Consider the following 18,277-nt stretch of genomic DNA (forward strand, 5'->3'; position numbering starts at 1 on the left):
TGTAGTGAGTTGTTGTGACCTGGAACGCGCTGCCTGAAAGGGCAGTGGAAGCAGATTCAATAATAACTTTCAAAAGGGAATGAGATAAATACTTGAAAAGGATAAATTTGCAGGGCTGCGGAGAAAGAGCAGGGAGAACTGGACTGATTGCCGGAGGAGCTGTCCAAAGACACGATGGGCTGAATGGCCTCCTTCTGTGCTGTGAGATTCTATGAAGTACTTTTAAAACGTAGTCACTTGCACTCCGCAGCCTGAATTGGTTAACTGAGGGTGCTCCCAATGAAGCCAGCGGTTTATCCAATTTCTCTTTTGAAAGTTGCTATTGAATTGGCTCCCACCGCCCTCACCGGCAATGCATTCCCGATAACAACAACTTCATTGCTGTAAAGTGCTTCAGCACGTCCTGGGGTCATAAAAGCCGCAATATAAATGCTAAGTTCTTTCTGAGTACGCAATGAAACGCGCTATAAATGCTTAAGTTGTAACCCGTGCTGGGAGAGCTTGTACCTGAAATGGGAAGTGTTCCGTTCCCAGCCCCAACGTCCTTCAACTGGATCATGAGGGAAATGAGCTGCACCCAAAAAAAAAAGTGAGGACAGAAGCAATCACTCCCACACTAGCATGGAACTGTGGGACTAGCTTCATCACAGGTGTTGTTGAAATACTCAGTATTTAGCAAGGGAGGTTGTCATTCTGGGGCCATATATGCGCTGTTTGCATTATAAGGCCATTTGCCAATTGCGCGCTTCCGACAGGCAGCCTTGCCGGCTGGGAGCAACCCCCAGGAGGTTGCGTGATTTTTTTTAACCACCATTCAATTCAATTGTCATTGGTCGGAAAACCCGCTCTTAAAGGCAGAGCGCCAGGGACCCGGGTTCGAATCCGGCCTCGGGCGACTGTCTGTGTGGAGTTTGCACATTCTCCCCGTGTTTGCGTGGGTTTCCTCCGGGTGCTCCGGTTTCCTCCCACAGTCCAAAGATGTGCAGGTTAGGTTGATTGGCTATGATAAATTGACCCTTAGTGTTAGGGGGATTAAATACGTGGGGTTACGGGGATAGGGTGGGATATGTGTCGGTGCAGGCTCGATGGGCCGAAATGGCCTCTATCTGCACTGTGGGGTTTCTGTGTGATTCTGTGTGAAGACCTGGGGGTGCATTTCTTCGGGGCGATCTCCCGATCGGCCGCTGTGACCGTTTGCGCCCGTAAATAGGTTAATGGTTGAAATCACGGCGGCCGATCGGGATAAGGTCTCCCCCTCCCCCCCCCCCCCCCCCCGCCCGGCGAGGAAATTTCCTGGCACTAGAGTCACCATAACCGCTAACTGCACAACAAACATCACGGAGAAACACACCGTAATGAGTGGTGATGAATCAGTCTTAAAAGCACACGACCAAGGCAGCATTGCTACAGAACCTTCGTAGGCTGATATATATTTATGGGGTGGGGAGGTTGGGAAAAAGGTGTAGTCTTGCATTGTGCATTGGAATCATTTCCCTTGCCCTTATCTCTGTCTGCCATTCTGGTGGTAATATTAATGATTCCAAACAGGTACAGTCCTGCTCCCTGTTGAAGAATAAGGTCACGCATGCCAGTTCACTGGAAGGAATCTTCAGAAAGTCATTAAAGCTCGATTGTTGAAACGTACATGAAAGAGAGCAAAAAAAAACCTCCAAAAATTCTAAGCTCGTACTGTGGTTGTTTACAGCACGCAGCTCCTACATCATCGCCGTGCCGGCTGTCAGTGGCCGAGAGCCCTCTTGAATGTGTGCAGACCCCCCCCCCCCTCCCTCCCCCCGCGCGGGGTGATGAGTTTGGTTTGTGAGTCTGTCATTTCTGGGGCGGCTGGTGGCATCGCTGAGCCGCGCGTCCGCCTTTCATTGACGCGCTTCTTCCTCAGCTGTGATCTTGTCAACCACGTGCAGTTGGAGCAGCTGCTTTTAAAAAGAAAAAAGGGAAGTAGGATATGTTGCTGGAAGAGGAGGAGGCATGTTAAGTGAAGGGGAGCGAGCAAGAGAGTGGGATTAGACTAGACAGCTCATGTGGAGAAAGACAACACGATGGGCCACAAATGGCCCGTTTGTCGCTGTTATGAACTGCTGGAAAGAATAAGAACTCTGTGAATTTGCAATGGTTGCTATGGGCAACCGGAGTGGCATTAGAATGTTGCAGGACTCTTCGGTCAAATTCCCTCCTGCGCTGAGGTTCGGAGCTTGCAGGCCATCTCTCTGCCATCACCTGCACTTGCTTTGTCTTGTAGCCCGAGTGTGGCCTTGGGGAATCAGGAGCGCCTTTGGCTTCACCTTCAGTGTCTGCCTTCTTGGCCTCACAAATTGCAGCCAAGGTGGCGAAAATCGCGGCCGTCGTGCGAACGCCGCTTTCGGCAGCGCAGCGGACCGCTGCCCGGGTCAAGGCGTGGCTTCCCGGGACATGGAAGGTCCCAAATTATCACAGATGGTGACTGCTTATTCGTCTTAAACTCGATGAAGTACCTTGCCTCTTGATGCAGCAGGAGAGGCCTCATCAACTCTGCTGAAGTGAAAGGCCCTGAGAACTGACTTTGTTCCGAAAGGGGTTTGCAATTTTGGTGTGCTGGAGGGCGCAGGCCTTGACTTCTGTCCTTGAGTTACTGATGTACTTGCTGGGTTATGCCAGCGACAGATTCAACTGGACTGCGCACATAGGACACCTGAGAACATCCAGGGGAAAAAAAACATAACAATGTGTGTCATTCAGAGATGATGAGGTGAACAGGATCTCTTTGACTTCTCCTGTCATTATCATTGCTAGGTTATAATGGTCTAACTGGACACCATTTCCTTAGAGGAGGTTTATCATAATATCGATCAGTGTCCTTCAGGCAAGGCCCCCAATGTCTGGATGGTTTCCCTTTCAAAGTGCAATCAAATAAAAGTGATCCCTCTTATTGGCCATTACTCATTTTGTCATGGAGAATGGATATGCCAAATCATACCGCTATGTGGTAATTTCTTTTGATTTTTATAGACAAAGATCGCCTTGTGTCTCTTGCCTTTAAACCGTGGCTTTAGCTAAAGTGCCCTCAACATGCCTTTCCAAAAATGGATCCTAAACTGATGGAACTGGGTTCATTAATGAAAGTCACAGTGTACAATTTGAGAAACTTATTAAATATCACAGCCATGGTTTTTGGATGTAAGTGATTTTTGCAATGGTGTTATCTCTGGGCATTGGGAATAAATTGTCGGGGAGTACCTGTGTGAGGTGCTTTTAGCAGCGAGCTTCAGTGAAAGTTTTACTTGGTTGATTTTCCATCTCCAGATTGCTGGTTCTTCCAACAAGAAGGCTTTCCACTTGTTCCGTTTTATCTAATGGCGCAAGATAAGGTTGCCTTCGGCCACCGCTAAACCCATACTTAGTGCTCTAGGTGTGGTCTCACCAGGGTTCGATACAGGTTCAGCAAAAGTTCCCTACTTTTTAATTCTATCCCTCTAGAAATAAACCCTAGTGCTTGGTTTGCTTTTTTTATGGCCTTGCTAGCCTGTGTTGCAACCTTTAGTGTCCAAAGAGACTTGGGGGGGGGTCCAGGTACACAGATCATTAAAATGTCATGAACAGGTACAGAGAAGTAGTTCCACTACTTGGCAAAAGAACCAAAGGTGACATAAGAACAAACTTTTTTACTCAGCGAGTGGTTATGATCTGGAATGCACTGCCTGAAAGGGTGGTGGAGGCAGACTCAATTACGGCTTTCAAAAGGGAGTTGGATAAGCACCTGAAGAAAAAAATGCAGGGCTACGGGGAAAGGGCATGGGTGGGGTGGGGGGGGGGGCAGGGGGACTAACTGAGGTGCTCTTGCAGAGAGCCGGCACAGGCTCGATGGGCCGACCGGCCGCCTTCCGTGCTGTAACCGTTCTATGATCTGGCATTAGTTTGAGATTCCAAGGCCTTGAAATTCATCTCGGGCGCCGGCGCAAAGCAGGCGGTATGGGATGGGCCGCCCGTTATACGCAGCGCCTGATAGTCAGCTCCATTGCAGTCCCGATCCGCTTGTTTTGCGTCACCGCCTGAGATGAATTTCTAGCCCCGAGTGTTTTAAATGGACTTTAACAATCTGGGGGCGCAGGCTCCTTAGGACTTGCATCTATGGTACAGAAGTAAATTTAAGACTTCCCCCCGCACGTCCCCACACCCCCCAACCCACCCACCCCCACCCAACCCCCCACACCCCCCAACACCCCCACCCAACCCTGCACACCCCCCAACCCACCCACCCCCACCCAACCCCCCCTCCCCACACCCCCCCAACCCCTCCTCCCTCCTCTTCCTCCCTCCTCCCCCTCCCCTCCTCTCCCCCTCCCTCCCCTCCTCCCCCCTCCTCCCCCTCCTCCTCCCCCCCTCCTCCTCCCCCCCTCCTCCTCCCCCCTCCCCTCCCCCTCCTCCCCACTCCTCCCCCTCCCCCTCCTCCTCCCCCCTCCTCCTCCCTCCTCCTCCCCTCCTCCCTCCTCCTCCCCCTCCCCCTCCTCCTCCCCCTCCCTTCCCCCTCCTCTTCCCCCCCCTCCCCCCTCCCCCTCCTCCCCCTTCCCCCCTCCCCTCCCCCTCCAAGGTAATCCAAGAGGATTTGAGTGGTTGGTTTCACTAATGAGGTGAACCATTGTTTAGAAAGTTAACATTTTGCCACGGTTGCATTATTCAAATGCTCTCAATTTTAAGGATTTGGATTCCTTCACTCCCCAAGTCGTATGGAACGATCGTTGTCCTTGTGTCCGATTGATCTGAGTACAGCTGCTTGGAAAGATGGAAGCGTCCTACTCACCAGTTGCCTCACTTTTGGACAGATGAGCTACATTTTACTGAAGAACCATACTCAAAAGGAGCAGCCATGGATTGGCATCAAGAAGTGCTGTTCCTCTTCCCAATTGCACACTTCCTAATGCAAGTTTGTTCTTTTCTATTTACATCCAGTTTGGGAATCCCTCGATACAGTGCGCCCAACAGTGCAGACTGAAAGCCAGATCTGCCAGGTATTTTGCTGCCCTTCTCCTGGACCATCGCCGTTAACGCTGCGTTGATTAATCGTGTTGATTTAATAATAGACAAGAGCTGATCAATTGCTCCGTGGAACACAATGGCTGGTGTGTGGCTGGGGCTGTATGTAGTGTCAGCGATGGAACGTAGCTGGTCACGGTTAAATGGCGATGGAGGTATAAGGACAGAGAGGGTCTCTGGCGTTCCGCTTTATTGTTTTTGATGGGCAGGAAGGCATTTTGCACAACTTTTTCTGAGGAAGTGAAATGAGTTGGGTCGGATCCACAATGACCACATTGTCTGTGGAAGAAGCAGGCCTGAATCCCCGACCATCGGGAACATCCTTCCTGCATCTAGTCTGTCCAGTCCTGTCAGAATTTTATAAGCTTCAGTGAGATCACCTCTCATTCTTCTAAACTCCAGCGAGTACATGAACTATAAGCCCCCCCTGGCTCGGGAGCCTGATCCTGCTCCTATTTCGTGTGTCTAATTCTGTTAGATTCAGGAGATGGTTCTGTGATAGTAGATTGGCGGTTAGGATCAGATCAGCCATGATCTTATTAAATGGCAGAGCAGGCTCGAGGGGCCGATTGGCCTACTCCTGCTCCTATTTCTTATGTTCTTATGAATTGCCAAATGGCCTTTATCTCACTGTGTGCTTTGTCTTATCTTCATCTTTCTGTCCCTTTCCCATTGTCTCCTCTGGGTAACTGAGACTTGATTCTCCTGAAGGAGTGTCGAAGAGGTTTTGAGCCTGATTTGGGAGAGGTCTCAAACAGGTATCCCAGACTTTTAAGGATGAAGCAATTTGTCTGCAAAATTATCTGACGAGCTATTAAAGGACTGATGGGCCCCTTTTTGGAACAGGGCCCTGCAATATTTGTTTCTACAATTGAAGGTTGTTTTGGATCATTCATAGTTGCTTAGTTTAATTTCTGCTGAAGACCAGAAGATTCCTTTCAGGGCTGTGGAGGGAGGTGGACTTGCTAAGCAGAACTCACTGCTCCAGCTAGACCTGTGAACTGGTGGTTTGTTTATGGACTAGTGCAAGGACTGAGCCAGGGGGGCTTACAGTTCATGTACTCGCTGGAGTTTAGAAGAATGAGAGGTGATCTCATTGAAACTTATAAAATTCTGACAGGACTGGACAGACTAGATGCAGGAAGGATGTTCCCGATGGTCGGGGAGTCCAGAACCAGGGGACACAGTCTAAGGATAAAGGGTAGACCAGTTAGGACAGAAATGAGGAGGAATTTCTTCACCCAGAGAGTGGTGAACCTGTGGAACTCTTTACCACAGAAGGCGGTGGAGGCCAGTTCATTAAATATATTCAAGAAGGAGTTGGATATATTTCTTAAGGCTAAAGGGATCAAGGGGTATGGGGAGAAAGCAGGGACCGGGTACTGAATTTGGATGATCAGCCATGATCGCATTGAATGGCGGAACAGGCTCGAGGGGCCGAATGGCCTACTCCTGCTCCTATCTTCTATGTTTCTATGTAGTCAACGTAGGCTGGAGCCTTCAAGCATTCTTTAACATTGGGTGAAGAGGAAATTCCAGTTCAAATTTTTATCCTGTTACTGATCTTTTATTTAACACTAGCTGAAGTGCCCAGCGGTGCCGAGGCTTTTTCGAGGGCATGTTGTTGTTGGAAGGGAGAGAGAGAGCGACTGGGGGGAAGAGAGAGAGCGACTGGGGGGAAGAGAGGGAGGGGAGGGGTGGGGGGAAGAGAGGGAGGGGAGGGGGAGGGAGGGGAGGGGGGAGGGAGGGGAGGGGGAGGGGAAGGGAGGGCGGGGGAGGGCAGGGAAGGGGGGAGGGCGGGGGGAGGGGAGGGGGGAAGGAAGGGAGGGGAGGGGGAAGGGAGGGCAGGGGAGGGGAAGGGAGGGGAGGGCAGGGGGGAGGGGAGGGAGGGAGGGGAAGGGAGGGCGGGGGGGGGAGGGAGGGATGGAGGGCGGAGGGGGAGGGAGGGCGGCAGGCGCCCCCCCCCGAGGGTCGCGCCCCCCCCCCCCGGAGGTGAAGACCGCCGATTGCGCGCGCAGCAGGAGCTGAGACGCGGCGTCTCTCTCGGCCGGCGGGCCCAGTTGCCAGGGCAACCGTGATGCTGACCAAGCCAGAGAGAGACGCCGCGTCTCAGCTGCTCCTGCTGCGCGCGCGGCCCCCCCCCCCCGAGGGTCGCGGCCGCCCCCCCCCTCCCCCCCGAGGTGAAGACCGCCGATTGCGCCCGTTGCCAGGGTAACGCTGGATGCTCAGCAAGCCCCGGCAGAGAGAGACGTCTCAGCTCCTGCTGCGCGTGCACCCCAGCGGCGCTGGGCTGAGGCTCGGCCCTCCAGCCTTCGAGTGGGGTCGGGAGGTGCCTAGCTCGGGCGTGGGTGCGGAGGAGACGCCGAGGCTTCTAGGCCTACCTGGAAAAACGGGGAAAGGTAGGAAAATTAATGAGATTAGATAAGTTAATTACTTTCTAAATCATTTTTTTAAAAAACAATATGTGTTTTAAAAGCAACGTTATTTTTTAAGACGCAGAAAGCGGGAAAAAGAAAGGAAAAGTTTGGAATCAAGATGGCGGCGACTCACCTCGGTTCAGAACGATAAAGCCCGGCCACACGCGCACCGATTGGCCCGGCGGCACACGCCAGCAACCCGGCGTACGATTGGTTGAGCTCGAGGTCACTCTGTCGCTAATGAGCGGATAATGAGATGCTAATAAGCGGAATGTTGAAGGTTTTTGGGATACCGCGGGCGCAATTTTAGCCCGGCCGAAACGTAAATACGCTTAAAACCGTCTCGGAAGCGTAAGCTTTCTTTGGAGGTAACGCGCGCGTAGGTACGCCCTGTAACTTTCGAGTGCATACCCGCAACGCACACGCGATGACAGACAGATAGACAGATAGAAAGACAGAATGACAGAAGTACCGATTTATATATATAGATGAGACCAGGGCCTAGACATTCGTCTCCACAGTGCCTGATTTTTCAGCGCTACGGCTGCCGTTTTGAGTCCAAAATGGTGTCCGGGCCACGCGCGCACGATTCTGGAAAGGGTCGCGCCAGACGCAATTTTTACACAGCGTTGTTTACCCACGTCTGAAGAAGGCGTTAGGCTATTAACATATTCAAATAAGGGGCCTAACACCGGCTTCTGCTCCCTCTTGCAAATTTTGTTTGCGTCTGAGGCAGCCAGCGTGGATTGCCTTCAGGAAAACCAATGCTAAACAGCACGGAATTTTTTTTTAAAAAAGCTAAGTACTTAACGTTATCACCGCCGCTCCCCGTCCAGAGATCTCCGACCTCACTTCCGACTCTGACTTCCAGGCCCCCCCGATCTTCCTCTGACCCTGTCCCCGACCTCCTAGCCCCCCCAATATCCCATCTTCTTACCCGACCCCCGACAGCCTGCGCGGGCTCCGACCGCAGCGCCATCTACACGTTCATGAGGCCCGAGGCCCAAAATCCTTCTCGGACCTCCCCATTTGAGGGCGGACTGTTGGCACTCTGCGGGTACGGCGCCCGAAAATGGACGCTACTGAATTTCTAGGCTCATGTTGCATTGTGTTACTGTTGATCTGCTTGACTTGTGATTTGAAACACTCTCTCTCTCTCACTCTCTTCTCCACCCACCCCCCCCCCCCCAAGTCTCTCTCTCTCATCGATTGTGATGAATAGGCTTGCGTGTAGTTAACCTGGTTATTTGTTTTTTTTCCTCTTGTATTGTTCAGATGTCACAAATGGGTACAAAGGAAAATAATGGTACAGTAGTGTGTGATGTTCAAGTTGGGGAATTGATTTGCATAACCAGTCAGAAGCTCTGGAGTACATGAAAGTGTCATTTGGTTCACTGAGGCAGTTAATCATTCAAATGCCACTGGATATAGGATTTCATTCCAAACCGTTCATGTAAACAATCCGAAAATATGACAATTCTAAGAAGCCTGGTAAATTGTGTCATTTTACATGGATTCTACTTTATTTTTGTTACCTGTGTACACCACTTGAATCCAGTCATCAATATTCAACGCCGTACTTGCATGTTGTAAATGCAAGTTGCTGTATTTACATGTCTCCAGACATTTCACAGGAGCGATTTATCAGACAAAATTTGACACCGAGCCACGTAAGGAGATATTAGGGCAGGTGGCCAAAAGCTAGGGCAGGTGGCCAAAAGCTTGGCCAAAGAGGTTAGGTTTTAAGGAGCGTCTTAAAGGAGGAGAGAGAGGCGGAGCGGTTTGGTACTGATACTCAGTCTGGTGGTTGAAGACACTGGGGGTGGAAATTGCGCTTTGGTGCGCCCCAGCCCACGGCTTTCTGTCTCTTTAAATGAGAGGGCGTTAAGTCATGGGCTGCCGAGCATAAAAGTAGAATTTTTACCCCGCTAGCTCGAGGGTGTATAGACCAGATGATCTCGGGTTCGATTTGGGATCTATGCTGAGATAGCTAGTCTCAGCCGGGGTTGCCTTTAGGGTGCTAAAATTTGCTTCACTGCTCCTGGGCTGGGGGCAGGGGCAGGGGCGGTGGCGGGGGGGAGATGAATGTTCTGTCTCCTGTTTGTGTCTTCATCCGCCTATGTCCCAAGCTCTGGAATTCCCTCCCTGAACCCTCTAAGCCTCGCCCACCTCTCTCCCCTTTTAAGGCCTTCTTTAAAACCCAGCTCGTGACCATTTCTCCCTGATTACGCCTCCGGGAAACACCTTGGAATAATTTTCTGCGTTAAAGGCGCTATATAAATGCAAGTTGTTTGGGGTCGAGCGGCTTCCGCTGCAAGGTGCCCGTGTGTGTGGGCTGTTGGGCAAGAACAGGGCGGGGTCTCGGCTGTGCCAGCCCTCCCTGGTAAAATAACCTTCGAACACTCGGTTCCGCTCCATGAAGAATGCCCACGTGTGTGGTGTCAGGGAGTGGGTGCAGGGTGCCCGTGGAGCTGTACCTCACCAAGACTCAGCACTGACGAGGGGTGAAAGTAGCCTTGAAATAAATTTTTCTTTTTTTTTTAAGAGGTTTTGTCGGTTTAGTCTTTTAACTTTCCACTTTCCTTCGAGGGGTGCATGAGTGCAAATGATCAAAAGTCTTTGACTACTCTCTGAACTTGCCAGCTGAGGCTTTCTGTCGAAATACCTGTCATTGGTCAATCGAAGGCAATGGATTTGTTTGGTGTGGGCTACTGACCCCATTGACGCTGGCTTTCTTGTCATACAAAAATAAGAGGGAAGAGAAATGCTTTGATCATGGTTTCTGTCATATGAATTGGAAATGCAACCGAACTCAGTGGTGGAATCATTAAACCTGTCGCATAGATCTACCGAAAGAAAGGCGCACGTTATCAATACTGTGACCTTGCAATAACTTTACTCTCTTTTTTGGTCTCAATTTTGACTCTGCTGTTTTGAGAAACGCAATACGCTGCCGCGGTGAAGCTATTAGCTCCTAGCCTTTCCGAATAATAAGTAGAAACCTGGTAAATTAATCTAAAGTCGAGTCAATTGATTAAATGGGAAGCTTCGATCAGTTACATGCTAATTGCATTTAAGGTGCTGCTTGTTATGTGCTGGAGAGCTTGTTAACAAAGGAGCGTTGGGTGTACAACGGGGGAGAGTGTGGATAACGGTGAGAGTGTGTTATCGACGCCGTGCTTTCAGTCCGCGCGCTGTGATGGTGGCCGCAATTGGCAGTGGCATGAAAAGGTGCCTTATTAATGTGGATGATTGTGGTGGTGTTATTTCGAGGCATAAACTGACACTGCAGAAATGAGTTGCTCATAACCGTTGTAAAAAAAAAACCATCTCGAGAGGTTTTGTATTATACCACTAATGAAATAATCTAACCCACAGTCAGCTACATCAGCTCAAAATGGTGATTCATCCCTGCTGTGCCTGCTCTCTGCTATTGGATTGCAGGTGTCATGTGACTGGTGTCAGGGAAAAAAATGGTGCTGTACTGATTTAACCCCCTCCTATCTCGACGCTTGTTAATGAGCCAACGTGTTGAAGTATGGCGGACCTGGCGATGATGGATAAATCATGTTAATCTCTCTTCTTTTTTCTTGCACTCTTTTTTTTCATTCTTTCTTCCAATGCTTAAAATAGAAGTGGAGCAGAAAGGTAAATAACACAACACAGTCCCGAACCCAGATACCTTGTTTTTGTGGCATATGGTTGTTAACTTCCCTTTAACCCCCATCTCCCATCCAACCACCCCCCCCTCCCCCCACCCCCTCAAACTCTGGTGTTTCTTGAAGGAATCTATAATTGGAACAGGTAATGAATGCAAAGGTCGTTAGTTTGTATTGTGTCTGATCCAGTGACATAGCAACACAGTAAGAAGGTGGTGGGTGCAGGTGCTGGTGTCCTGACGGAGATCTCTTTCACACCCATGGGTGCTTTCTTGTGTCAGTAGGCGTCATCTGCCTGGCTTCCAGAACCTTCTCCATAGCATGCCATGGTTTATTTAGCAGGGATTCCTGGGTGGAACTCACGCACTGCTTCTGTTGTCTCCTTGCTCTCCACTGGCTTTCCACCTCTAGCTTTCTATTGTAAAACGTGACGATAATCTCTTTCGCCCACCACTCCCCCCCCTCTCCTCCCTTCCCCTCACCTCACCCCTCCCCTCTCCTCACTTCACCGCTCACCCCCCTTCCCTTTACTCCAGTTTCACTTCCCGATCTCTCAAAAAAAAATATCGATAACAGACATTCTCGCACCTATTTATCGGTTACACTTTGATGTGTAAAATGTTTAATTTTCAGTGTTTTCAGTTGTACTGCGCTATTAAAAAAAACAAGCCGGTTGTCGTTCCGCGGGTGTTTAAAATGCTAATTGATTTTTTTTTTCTTTTGTTTTCTTCCTCGTTGCCCGTTTCTTAGTTTTTGTTTGCCCCGGGACTCTGAAAGGGGTTGTGGAGTCGGCCTACGTAACCGAGGCTGAGCAGCAATCTGGTGCCTGGTGTAAAGACCCGCTCCAGGCTGGGGACAAGATCTACTACATGCCGTGGACACCCTACCGCACTGACACCTTGATGGAGTACGCGTCGCTGGATGACTTCACCTCCGGGCGCCACACCACCACCTACAAGCTGCCCCACCGCGTCGACGGCACCGGGTTTGTGGTGTACGACGGCGCGGTCTTCTTCAACAAGGAGCGGACGCGGAACATCGTCAAGTACGACCTGAGGACGCGGATCAAAAGCGGCGAGGCCATCATCGCCAACGCCAACTACCACGACACCTCCCCCTACAGGTGGGGGGGCAAGTCGGACATCGATTTGGCGGTGGACGAGAACGGGCTGTGGGTCATCTACGCGACCGAGCAGAACAACGGCATGATGGTCGTCAGCCAGCTGAACCCGTACACACTGCGCTTTGAGGGCACCTGGGACACCTCGTACGACAAGAGGTCGGCCTCCAACGCCTTCATGATCTGCGGGGTCCTGTACGTCGTGCGCTCGGTGTACGAGGACAACGAGAGCGAGACGGGCAAGAACTCGATAGACTACACGTACAACACCAACCTGAGACGAGAGGAATACGTTGACATTCCATTTCCCAACCCGTATCAGCACGTGGCTGCTGTGGATTACAACCCGCGGGACAACCTGTTGTACGTGTGGAATAACTATTTCATACTGAGGTACATCCTAGAGTTTGGACCTCCTGATCCTGCCCAAGGTAAGAGTCTCCTCTATGGCTTCCAACACTCTACCTTTCAGAGTCGCGTGCTTCTTGAGGGAGATGTCATTTATATAAAATGTTTCAAAAAACACAAACTTGAAAAATAAAAGCTTGTCACCTAGATTATTGCCCCATAACATACATGAGAGAAAAGCGTTATACCAGGAAACTCTCGATTTACCAGCACCTAAAATAACCGGAAACCTCTGTTAACCGGCAAAATTCAGGAGTAGGTTCAGATAAGTTTTACTTCATACTAGTGGCCGTTCCTGGATCTGTGGCCGTGTAACCGGGGTTCCTGCACCTGTTGCTAAGCAACAGGGTCGCCTGGATCTTGTGGCCTCCTGCACCTGTTGCTAAGCAACAGGGAAGCCTGGATTTGTTGCTGTGTACGGAGCTCTCGTACCTTTTAACTATACCTCTCTGTAATCCGGACTTTTTGATAAACCGGCACCACGCCGGTCCCGTCGGTGCCGGATAAAAAAGAGTTTCCTGTATATAGTCTTCCAATTTTTCTTGCTCAATCAATGCAAATATGTAACAATTTTTTAAGCAGCAAGTTGTGATCTGGAATGCACTGCCTGAAAGGGCAGTGGAAGCAGATTCAATAGTAACTTTCCATAGGGAATTGGATAAATACTTGAAAAGGAATAATTTGCAGGGCTATGGGGAAAGGGCAGGGGAGTGGGACTAATTGGAGAGCTCTTTCAAAGAGCCGGCACAGGCACGATGGGCCGAATGGCCTCCTCCTGTGCTGTGAGATTCTATGCATTCATTGTGCATTCACGCGGGAAGTTTAGGTTCAGTGCGAGGAGGTTTCAGCTTCACGCCAACACAATACCTGTGGAGTTTGAATTGGGTATTAAGACTCAAACAGTCAAGCAGTCAGTCTCTCCTCGTTTTTTCTCCCCCTTTGCTTCAGTGTCTGCTTGGGCCCCGACTCCTGGATTCAGGCTGTGTTCATACTGGAGCTGCAGAGTCGATGCATAAGGGAAGCACCACAGTTACAGAGGGAAGGGCGGCCTCGGGCACCGCGGGGTTGTGTGGAATTAGTAAGGAGCTGGATGCTTACAAAAAGCAAAAAAACTGCGGATGCTGGAAAATTGAAATAAAAACAAAAGAACCATGGGCGGATGGTCATTAGCCCACCAAACGTTTACACACTCCGCTTTGAAGGCACCTCGAATGACAAGAGGTCCCCATCAAAGGCGCTCATGATTTGTGGTGTTCTGTACATAGGGCGGTCATATTACAAAGGTAGCGGGAAAGAAATGGGGGAAGAAAATGCTTTAAGCAGACAACAGGTCCTTCAATGGCAGTGAGGGACAGAGAGAGGGCGAGTGCAGTCGAAGTCACGGTGTATGTGCGGGACGTCTCTCTTGTACAGGGCCTTGGTGAGACCACACCTTGAGTATTGTGTGCAGTTTTGGTCGCCTTATCTGAGGAAGGATGTTCTTGCCATGGAAGGAGTTCAGCGAAGATTCACCAGGCTGATACCTGGGATGGCAGGAATGACGTATGAAGAGAGATTGGGACGATTGGGCTTGTACTCGCTGGAGTTTAGAAGAATGAGAGGGGATCTCATTGAAACCTATAAAATTCTGACAGGACTAGACAGACTAGATGCAGGAAGGATTTTCCCGATGGTCGGTGAGTCCAGAACCAGGGGTCACAGTCTAAGGATAAGGGGTAGGCCATTTAGGACAGAAATGAGGAATTATTTCTTCACCCAGAGAGTGGTGAACCTGTGGAATTCTCTACCACAGAAGGCAGTTGAGGCCAATTCATTAAATATATTCAAGAAGGAGTTGGATATATTTCTTAAGGCTAAAGGGATCAAGGGATATGGGGAGAAGGCAGGGACAGGGTACTGAACTTGGGTGATCAGCCATGATCGCATTGAATGGTGGAGCAGGCTCGAGGGGCCGAATGGCCTACTCCTGCTCCTATCTTCTATGTTTCTATGTTTGCCTCTCTCTGAATCCCTTGCCCTCATTACCAGTGCCATTCCCTCCCTCTGCCCCTCTTTTACCCTTCCTCTCATTCTCACACTCCACTTTTCTCTCTCTCTGCTTCCCTTTTTCAGTCATTCCATCATTCTCACGCAGTTGCTCCCTGAATCTGCTCGTCACCTCATTTCCAAATAACCCCTCTGGCAACTTTGCTGCTGTAGAGGTGGTAGCACTGAAGACTTGTGCTTGCTGGAGCAGCAGTGCGGGGTCACTCTTCATTTACTCCAGATCTGATTATTGTTTAAATGCTGTTGGTATAAACCCACTCACCCGATATTGCGTTGCATTCAGGGTCAAATTAGGTGCACAAAACAAATCTACAAACAGATGAATTCATCCATCTGTTGCAGATCCATCTCTCTGTTGCAGGTCCATCCATCTATCTGTTGCCGGTCCGTCCATCTATCTGCTGCAGGTCCATCCATCTATCTGTTGCAGGTCCGTCCATCTATCTGTTGCAGGTCCGTCCATCTATCTGTTACAGGTCCGTCCATCCATCTGTTACAGGTCCACCCATCTGTTACAGGTCCACCCTTCTGTTACAGGTCCACCCATCTGTTACAGGTCCGTCCATCTATCTGTTGCAGGTCCGTCCATCTATCTGTTGCAGGTCCATCCTTCTGTTGCAGGTCCATCCATCTATCTGTTGCCGGTCCGTCCATCTATCTGCTGCAGGTCCATCCATCTATCTGTTGCAGGTCCGCCCATCTATCTGTTGCAGGTCCGTCCATCTATCTGTTACAGGTCCGTCCATCCATCTGTTACAGGTCCACCCATCTGTTACAGGTCCACCCTTCTGTTACAGGTCCACCCATCTGTTACAGGTCCACCCATCTAGTGCAGGTCCATGCTTCTGTTGCAGGTCCATCCACCTGTGCAGGTCTACTCATCTGTTGAAGGCCCATCTCGCATGTCCATTCCAGCATTAGTGTAAGTTAGGAAGTAAAGGATAGTTTCAACAGTCTGACACTTTGGAGTTTTACCTGGGGAGTAATGCTCTGTAAAAAAAAAAGTGTCTTTATTCAATCAGTTAACATTAAAATGCAAGAGTTGAAACATCCTACTATTCTTACTTTCTAATGGTACAACTCCCTCCATTGTACTCTCCGCTGAGCCAAGGAAGAGTAAAATTGGGCGCTTCACCTGAACCTACCTGTTTCCTGCCCAGCAGCTTGGGTTAAAATGACCTCCAACCTGCCTCCGTTTACTTTGTATATTCTTTATATTATTTTGAACACCTCTCTCAAATCCTCACCTCAGTCTTCTCCGTTCTAGAGGCTACTGTGGGTATATGCCTCTAAATTTCTTTAGTACGGGTTACGTACCAAATTCCAGGGTAGTCCCGATGTCGGCCCACTCCTCCAACTCTTTATACATAGTCATGCCTCTGTTGCTATGGCAATCTCTTGGATGCCAAAAGTGCTGCATAAAAATTAGGCGTACACGCATTGGTATCTGAGCACAAGATCACCTGGAACGATCCATATCAGCTGCACTATAAAGGTAGTTTGTGTAAAGTCCTGCTACACAGGGTAAGGTTTTAAAAAGTGACACCTAATTCTGGCACTAATGTGGCAACTGTACAGCCATTCCACATTTTAATTTTAACTGGGAGAAATAATATATCTAATAAGGAATTCAGGAGAAACTTCTTTACCTAGAGAGTTGTTAGAATGTTGAACTCACTACCATGTGGAGTAGTTGAGGTGAATGGCATAGATGCATTTAAGGGGAAGCTAGATAAACACATGAGGAAGAAAGGATAGAAGGATAAGGTGATGGGGTGAGATGCAGTTGGGTGGGAGGAGGCTCGTGTGGAGCATTAACACTAGCAAGGACCAGTTGGGCCAAATGGCCGGTTTCTGTGCTATAATTCTATGTAATGTAATGACCCTTTACAGGCCTACAATTCACATTGGCGTTTGAGACTGCTGTGCAGAGTTCAATGCATGTGTTTGAACGCACACACACAGAGCTTCACAGATTATTATTTGACTGGCAATAGATTGGGAGAAGGAGAAGTGCAAAGAGACCTGGGGGTCCTTGTGCACCAGTCGCTGAAGGTAAGCATGCAGGTGCAGCAGGCGGTTAAGAAGGCAAATGGTATGTTGGCCTTCGTAGCGAGAGGGTGCGAGTCCAGGAACAAGGATGTCTTGCTACAGTTGTACAGGGCCTTGGTGAGACCGCACCTTGCGTATTGTGTGCAGTTTTGGTCACCTTACCTGAGGAAGGACGTTCTTGCCATGGAGGGAGTGCAGCGACGATTCACCAGGCTGATACCTGGGATGGCAGGAATGACGTATGAGGAGAGATTGTGTCGATTGGGCTTATACTCACTGGAGTTTAGAAGATTAAGAGGGGATCTCATCGAAACCTATAAAATTCTGTCAGGTCTGGACAGACTAGATGCAGGAAGGATGTTTCTGATGGCCGGGGAGTCCAGAACCAGGGGTCATAGTCTAAGGATAAGGGGTAAGCCATTTAGGACTGAAATGAGGAGGAATTTCTTCACCCAGAGAGTGGTGAACCTGTGGAATTCTCTGCCACAGAGGGCAGTGGAGGCCAGTTCATTAAATATATTCAAGAAAGAGTTGGATATATTTCTTGAGGCTAAAGGGATCAAGGGATATGGGGAGAAGGCAGGAACAGGGTACTGAATTTGGATGATCAGCCATGATCACATTGAATGGCGGAGCAGGCTCGAAGGGCCGAATGGCCTACTCCCGCTCCTATCTTCTATGTTTCTATGTGATGCCGTGAAACCCTCATCCCTGCCTGGTATAGAGCTGATACCATGCTGCTCAGTACTCTGTATACTCAGAAGTGAGTGCTGCCATGGTTGCATCTCAGCTTCCATTCTGTCCCCTCTATTTAGGGCCATTGCCAAGCTCTGCCCTCCTTTCACTTTGGACTTCCACGATTACCATTGTTAAATCAGCTTATCGCCAAACCACATTTTTGTTTCTCTACACCGTCTTATTCCAGACAGTGTTTGTGGAAATGATCAAGGCTTAGCAAAATAGAGAGAGAGAGCACGGGCGAAATGGAAAAGGATCACGGTTTGGGAAAATGGCATGAGAATTCCGAACATGTTTTCCCATTGAAAGAAAGAAAGACTCGCATTTATATAGCGCCTTTCACGACCACCGGACATCTTAAAGCACTTTACAGGCAATGAAGTACTTTTGAAGTGTAGTCACTGTTGTAACATGGGAAACGCAGCAGCCAAATTGCGCACAGCAAGGTCCCTCAAACAGCAATGTGATAATGACCAGATAAGCTGTTTATGTGATGTTGATTGAGGGATAATTATTGGCCAGGACACCGGGGAGAACTCCCCTGCTCTTCTTCGAAATAGTGCCATGGGATCTTTTATGTCCACCTGAGAGCAGACGGGGCCTCGGTTTAACATCTCATCTGAAAGACGGCACCTCTGACAGTGCAGCACTCCCTCAGCACTGCATTGGAGTGTCAGCCTAGATTTATGTGCTCAAGTCCCTGGAGTGGGATTTGAACCCACGACCTTCTGACTCAGAGGCAAGGCTGCTACCAACTGAGCCACAGCTGACACATTAGAGTCATAGAGTTAAACAGCACAGAAAGAGGCCCT

General features: G+C 49.5%; 1 protein-coding gene across 1 annotated transcript in view; it reads left to right on the top strand.

Annotated features, from left to right (window-relative positions):
• adgrl2a (adhesion G protein-coupled receptor L2a) overlaps nt 1-18,277 on the top strand; it is a 777,020-nt gene that overhangs the window by 609,347 nt on the left and 149,396 nt on the right. Inside the window, exon 6 of the mRNA XM_085983501.1 lies at nt 11,852-12,652. Coding sequence (XP_085839627.1) covers nt 11,852-12,652 — 801 coding nt within the window. The remainder of the gene's footprint in view (nt 1-11,851; nt 12,653-18,277) is intronic.

This window comes from Somniosus microcephalus, chromosome 3 (assembly GCF_052327205.1).
Source record: "Somniosus microcephalus isolate GS21.2 chromosome 3, FLI_Smic_1.0, whole genome shotgun sequence".
Classification (NCBI taxonomy): domain Eukaryota; kingdom Metazoa; phylum Chordata; class Chondrichthyes; order Squaliformes; family Somniosidae; genus Somniosus; species Somniosus microcephalus.